At 36.9% G+C, this 7700-nt stretch overlaps 1 protein-coding gene across 1 annotated transcript; it reads right to left on the bottom strand.

The window, feature by feature from the left end:
* Positions 1 to 46: 46 nt before the first annotated feature.
* On the bottom strand, positions 47 to 4814 carry LOC105380843 (26S proteasome non-ATPase regulatory subunit 8). The gene is made up of 5 exons (XM_011550450.3): positions 4603 to 4814; positions 4353 to 4528; positions 3651 to 3858; positions 3000 to 3170; positions 47 to 413 (listed from the first exon to the last, which is right to left on the bottom strand). Exons 1-5 carry the CDS (start codon positions 4708 to 4710, stop codon positions 270 to 272), a joined length of 807 nt encoding a protein of 268 aa, XP_011548752.1. The 5' UTR covers positions 4711 to 4814; the 3' UTR covers positions 47 to 269.
* Between the last annotated feature and the right edge of the window lie 2886 nt (positions 4815 to 7700).

The raw sequence follows: 7700 nt of genomic DNA, 5'->3' as shown, positions 1-7700 counted from the left end.
CCTTTTCTAGCCTACACTTGCAAGAGCTTACAATAAAACAAGTGCAATAAGAAAATCTCTTTTATTCAGACTCTATTACAAATACAATACAATAGTTTATACCTAGTTCCGTTTTACTCTACACAGTTGCTTAGGTAACCCTGTAGATTGGCCAAACACTTCCCCCTCAGAATAATAACAGCCTCGCGCAGTTTTCCAGCCAGCGGCACATTGGCGGCACACAATTTATTTTTCAGAACTAGGCATGTGACAGCAAAAAGGTTGAACACCTAGACGATCATCTCGAGGTGTCGCGCGTACTCTATGGTCTGCTCCGCGAGCTCGGAAGAAGGCAGCGTGCCGGCGGACGCGGCCGACGACTCTTCTGCCGCGTTGAAGTGGTAGCAGTTGTCGCTGCCGAGCACCCAGTTGCGCTGGAATATGAGAGAAAATCGAAGTTAATACATACCTTAAGGAGCGTTTTGAGTTGAGATGCTCTACACATAGCCGCTCACTACGTTCATCTCATAACCTTCGCCTTCATGTTCCATCTTGCACAACTGTGTTTTATGAGGGCTCATTCACATTTCAGGCTGTTAAATTATGGAACGATCTGCCCATTGAAATCAGACTCGCACCCTCTCTACCATTCTTCAAAAACAAGCTCCGACAGCACTACTTAAATTTATCTTATCCTGATTAGAATGCACCAGCAATTATTTATTTATTTTTAATAATATTTATGTATTATTATAGAATATATAGGTATATATTTATTATTAACTATGTAGGTTTTATATATTATTATATGTAGATATTTACATATCGTTTATACTTTATATTAATGTAGTTTATAAATATCTCTTATTTTCACACGCTACCCTTTTTCATTATTTCTATGTCCTTTCAATTTGGTTGTCTGGAAGAGATTACTTTTAGTAATAAGGCCGCCGATTGTGCTATTTATTTTCTGTTCATATTTGTAATACTGTTTCTTTTTGTGTGCAATAAAGAGTATTTTATCTTTATCTTTATTATTTGAAAAAGAATGACTTGCCTATGCTGGATTGAGAATTTTGAAAATATTGTCATGGCTTTACTGGACTGACAAATACTTAGGTAGTGATGCGTGGGTGCATCATACGTACACACGGCAACGTCAAATGGTTGGCAGGGCACACTAACGTAGTGTATGTGTGTGTCGGCGACGACACACACATACTACAATAAACCGCACAAACGAGTTTGCGCGTAGGCAAACGCCCGACCGTACACCAGCTGTGACATTAAAATATCAACCGGTCGTGTTAGTTAATAATAAATAGTTATAAAATTGACGTGAAGCAAAATTTCACTGCTTGTGTCTATACACTTCGTACCTAGCTCATTGGTAGAATGTTAGGCCCAGATAAATAGTCGTTGCTTAGCACTTGCTCAAACTAATGCTTAGCCAAGTACGACTTCACATGAACTAAGTCGAGTTGCAATGAGTCTCTAAAATAGACACTACTTAGCGTTTGCTCGGCTAAGTCACTGGCTTAGAACCTGTTATGTCAAATCTGCGTCAAATGTATATTTATTTATCTGTGGTCATAGTTTCATTCCGTAGTTTTTTAGCAAATTTGGTATAAATATGATCTGTGGATAGCCTGAGAGCTTAGAATAATAATTTCCTGAGAGTGTGGCAGATGTGACAATAGACAAAATTGTATGTATGCTAAGCAAGGGCCAAGTCTTGACAAATGTGAACTCGAACTCGGCTAAGTCAGAGTGCGAACTTACTGGCATAGTCTGTGCTCAAGTAGTGTGTATTTTAGTGAATTCGTGTTCTTAGCATGTGCTTAAGCTAAGACTCCGTCTTAGTTTCGTCTATTTATCTTGGCCTTAGACTAATGAAACATAGGTCGTAAGTTCGAGTCCACTTTGGATATTTTTATTTTACTTAATTAAAATTTTGCGTTAAGTAATTTAAACTCTGTTATGATTTAAAACTGGAAATTGAAAATTTTCCTTATTATTAATATAAACTAGAACTATGTTTTATAACAAAAACAACAAAAACGTAATTATTATATTACGGCAAGAATAAATTTGGTAATTTTAACATTTAATTTCTGTGTTGCTTTTATTCGTATATACTACAATACTACGAGTATTATTAACCATCTTGAAAAAATAATAAAATCTTTTAAAAAACAAAAAAGGAATAAATAAGTTCCAATGGGATTTGAATTACCGTCTCGATTTACGTCAGTCTTGTATCATACCAACTGAGCCATCCAATCTATTTCAAAGCCATGCGAAATTTTGCTTCATATCATAAAAACAATGAATCATTGTCACTGGCACAACTACATGTTTACAATATCCGTGTGTTGGTTGCCGTGAACTCAATAATTACGTCTACGTCGACGCCGACACACATACACATACACTACGTTAGTGTGCCCTGCCAACCATTTGACGTTGCCGTGTGTACGTGTTAGGGTGAGGCCCATTGCTGCGTTGCATTGCGTCTTCTCAAAAGAGTGGTCATAAAAAATATAATACGGCAGCGACGCAGCAACGCCAATAGGGCCTCGCCCTTGTCACACACGACACGGCATAGGGGTATTCTGATTATGACTACATAAATCTACACCGAAAGTACATAGAATTTACTGTTCATCCTAACTATCCTAATCCTAAGTAATATTATAAATGCGAAAGTAACTGTGTCTGTCTGTCTGTTACTCTTTCTCGCCGAAACTACTGAACGGATTTAAATGAAATTTGGTATACATATGGTCTAGACCCTGATAAAGAACATAGGCTACTTTTTATCCCGGAATTCCCACGGGAAAACTTTGTAAGGCGAAGCGAAGCCTGTGGGAAAACTATATTTCTTATATTACTTCAAAACTAGGCTGGCTAGTTGGCACGAAGTCGAAGGCATGGCACCGGTCAGAGTAGAAATCTACACTTGGGAGCCCTATGTACCTGATTAGGGATCCCAGGACCTGATGATGATGATGACCCACCTTCTGTCCGTACTCCCTCACGGCCTGCTGCGAGGGCAGGTTGAGCCGGCGCGCCGCCTCCCCGCACGAGATGCACAGGTACGCCCGCTCGATGCACGCGGCGATCTCGCCCCGCACCGTGTCTAAGAGGGTGTCCATGAAGAGCATGTAGCTCTCTGCTGGGACGTTGCCCTGGAATGTGGGATAGATGATTGGATAAAATTGCTAATGCTGGTGAACTACCAAACTATAGAATTATTGAATAATGTTACTATTTTATCTGTTTTCTCTGTGATTGCACACAATAAAATAACAGCAGCCCATAAATGATTGATTTTGGTAAATGATTTGTAACTTCTTATAGTTATAAACTAATAAATAATGAAGAGTATGTGACTAAAATGAAAAGAAAAGATGGTCATTATCAGACACACCAATGTCATCACATCACTCATCATTATGGGTATCATAGGGAGTAATTCTAAGCACTAATTATACAATAGAACATAACAGAGTTGCTGTGCTACTAGACTTCAACCTAGCATTAACACTCATTATTATTATTATCAGGTCATAAAAACCTCTTGTATTAAACTTAAGAGACACATACCTAAGCTAAACATTTATTTCAGGCCATAAAAACCTCTACTCTTAAACTCCAGGGCCACATACCTTGGCCAAAAAGATCTTATTATAGCTTCCCTCCATCAAGTACTGCTCGAGCGCGAGCGGGTGCTTCACATACGGATCAGCCCGGATCACGTCCACGGACAGGCGCTCCAGCTCCGTGTGGAACTCTGCCACGCGGTTCTGGGACAGCAGGAACAGCAGATTGAGCCCGAGCAGCTGGTACATGAATGCAGACTCGGGGAGGTGGTCTCTAGAAGGGGAGATTGGTTTTCTTTGTAGAATAAAGTCACAAAATATAAACAGACATTAAAATTTAGGTAATTATTTCTATGTACTGTATTTGGAAGAACCAATTAATACTACATATCTTTGTAAACCTTTGTGATATCAATAAAAAACTTGTTACTGTGTATATTGATCTTGTAAAACCTTGAAACTGTATCTTGGCCCTGGTCCCAGGTAATGCTAGTTAGAGGACCAAGGTTTGTAAACTATAATGATAGATAGCATAATTTATTTGAAAATAATAGATCCAAAAGTCATTCTATATGTTACCTTGCTGCAGGTGACAGGAATTGAGAGGTTCAGGAGAAAAACATTATTGGTTGGTCATCTTGGACACCAGGATGGATTTGCAAATTAATAATAATTCATATCTATGTCAAATTTAGTGGTGGGTTTGTTTGAGGTGCTGAAACCCCTTTAGTGCATTTAGTTGCATTGGTCTACAGATTCTCAACTTACTTGTAGTCGAAATAATAGCATTTGAGCTGTGACATGTAGCGTTCGAATGCCTTCACGTCTTTGGCGGCGACCGCCCACTGTGCACCGATCTCCAACACATCTCGGGCCAATATTAGCTCCTTCTGATTGGCAACTGTGTTATTACTGGGCAGGAATACAAATTCTGTTAATGCTACCTGAAACAATCATCAAAGTTAATACAAAGAGCGCCGGAACAAAATATGCTAGTCATGGCATCAACAAAACTTACTTTAATTTTGTTAAGAATTTCTCCGCATTTGTCGAGTTTCCGTGGTTTCTTGGCCCACTCAGTTTTGAGGGACTGGTAAAGCGATGCAACGTCTTTCATTGCAGACATTTTCAGACAATAATTCCCAGGAATAGTTCTAAATTCACGAAATAACAAACCAGAGGTAAGCGAAACAATTTTTCAATTTTTTTAGGTTGACATGACATGACAAAATTTGACAGATGACAGTAAAAATCGTCTAGAAATTTACCTACATTTTCTCGTAGGTCTATGTAAAATAATAATATTATTTTTCTGAGCTTTGCCAGTACTGAGTAAAATATTTGAAAAAATTATGCTACATCAAATCGGCTGTCCCATTTCAAAACACAGTAACCGCCAACTTTTAAAAAAAACGGGTCTTTGATTTATACATTATTTTAGGCGATTCCGCACAAAACTGCATTGTCAGAATATCAAAAAACCGCTTAGAAACGAAAATAAAATTTCTAAAAACCTAGTAACTCCACCCTGCGAAATCAAAAATGCCACGAAAACCATTTCAAAACATAGTAAGAGCCACCAACCATTTTAAAACACAGTAAGTGAAAATGACTTACTAGGTTTTAAAATGGTCAATGGCGCTTACTAGGTTTTGAAATGGTCAGCAAAGGACAATTTTCGTCCGTTAATTTTAGTAAGTCACAAATGGCATACATTATTACTAACACTTTTTTCGAACAAAATATCAGACATTTCAGAACCTGTATCTTTGCACCAATGAAACCTAGAGAGTTGAATTAAAAGTAGAACATAAGTAAATTTTGTCTTCTTTATAAAAGCTATAGAGACCTTTCTCGTTAGAACCTTTCTACTAGCCCTATTTTGCATAAACAAAAAAAAAACAAGTTATAAAACTGATTTTTAGATAGAAATTTAGGAAATATTGTCTAATTGAAGGCAGCCATAAATAATTTTCATGTTAGAGCCTTCTGAATATGGCTATTTAATTCATTTACATAAAACAAAAAAACAAACATAAAATATGCCCGTATTTCAGCTATTACTTATAGTGCCGTCGTGTAAAAGTGCTGCAAAATTGGATTTATAATATGTGAAGGATCCCAAACATATAAAAAATGAAATTATTACGCAATTATTGCAATTTCAATATACTTAACTTGTCTTAAATGACACAATAATGGCCCTTACTAGGTTATGAAATGGTCAGTGAGGGCGGTTTTAGGGTGAGAAAACCATATAAAACCTAGTAAGTGTTTTCTTTTGTGCATTACAGCAACAATTTTAGTCATATTTAAATGAAATAGTATTGTATATAAAGCCTAGGTTCTGCCGCTTCTTTTAAGCTTACATTTGTTCAGATATCTATCATAGTTTTACCAGGGCATTGAAATGAAGGTACAAAAACGTTTTTTGGCTCTCCTGAACATTTTGTCTCATGGCTGTTACTGTGTTTTAAAATGGGACAGCCGAAATGCTTTCGCACTTTAGTATTCACGGCCTTCTCCATAACCAACAGTTCGGTTTCACCAAAGGTCGATCTACAATTGACGCTGGTGTCGCGTTGGTCAAACACATATTTAGTGCTTGGGAGGAGCGTCTTGATGCTGTGGGTGTATTTTGCGATCTATCGAAAGCATTTGATTGTGTGGATCATGCCACTCTACTTATGAAACTTAAATATTATGGGCTAACTGGCAAAGCTCTTACATTATTGGAATCATACTTGAGCAACAGAACTCAACTAGTTGACATAAATGGAGTGCGTTCGGCTGGCTGTCCTGTCAGTATGGGTGTTCCCCAAGGCTCGATTTTAGGACCATTCTTGTTTCTTGTATATGTTAACGATTTACCGTTTTTGGTAGATAAATTATGTGAGATAGTACTGTTTGCTGATGATACTTCACTTATATTTAAGTTGAAGCGACAAGAAGTCAATTTTGACAATGCAAACAGTACTCTTTCCATAGTTGCTAATTGGTTCACTGTAAATAATTTAGCTCTTAACTCCAAGAATACAAAATGTATTAAATTCACTTTGCCTAATGTAAGACAAGTAGAGACATATTTGACATTGAATAACGATAAGCTAGAGTTAGTAAATGAAACGGTATTCCTGGGTATTACAATTGACTCAAAGTTGCAATGGGAACCCCATATTGAGAGGATAGCCGGTAGATTGAGTTCTGCAGCTTATGCGGTTAGAACCATTAGACAGTTAACAGATGTAGATACAGCCAGGCTTGTGTATTTTAGTTATTTTCATAGTGTTATGTCTTACGGAATTCTATTGTGGGGACGAGCGGCTGACATTAATCAAATCTTTGTTCTGCAAAAACGAGCAATTCGAGCCATATATGTATTAGGGTCTAGAATTTCATTAAGAGATACGTTTAAGGAAATAGGTATACTAACTGTTCCATGCCAATATATCTATGAAAATATTATGTATGTTCGTAAAAACTTAAATTCATTTAGTAAAGTAGGAGCCACTCACGGTATTGAGACCAGAAACAAAAATAGGTTGCTTTTCCCCACACTCAGACTTTCGAAAACAAATACATCATTCATGGGGAACTGTATACGTTTTTATAATAAATTATCAAATGAAGCAATAAACCTTACTGAGCAAAAATTTAAGAATTATGTTAAAGCTACATTATGTAGTAAAGCTTACTATAGTATAAATGATTATTTAAACGACAAAAACGCGTGGTCTTGTCCACCTCAGCTAAGGCTATTGAAAAAATCAAATGGATATAGGTACTTAAGTAAAATTGTAGGTACTAGATAACTAGATATAAGTAAAAATTGTAATAGATTATAAGGAATAAGTTGAAAAGATGCTCGAGGAGTTTCTTTCGCCATTTCTTTCCTTCTCAATGACGGGGCCTTTGTGAAATGGTGGTAGATGACTATCGACAAATAATTGTAAAATTTTACGTCGATTAAACCATTTGAATTTGAATTTTGAATTTGAATTTGAGCATGTAAACGCTGTCTCACTATAAATAAGAAAATACTAGGTGCTAGGTAACTAGGTACCGGGAAACTGATAGTACGTTTTGGAGGGTCCAAACGTTCCATAATCTTTTATA

This window comes from Plutella xylostella, chromosome 18, assembly GCF_932276165.1.
Source record: "Plutella xylostella chromosome 18, ilPluXylo3.1, whole genome shotgun sequence".
In the NCBI taxonomy this organism is placed as follows: Eukaryota; Metazoa; Arthropoda; class Insecta; order Lepidoptera; family Plutellidae; genus Plutella; species Plutella xylostella.
Note: the sequence above shows the minus strand (reverse complement) of the source record. Positions and strands in the feature narration are given on the sequence as shown.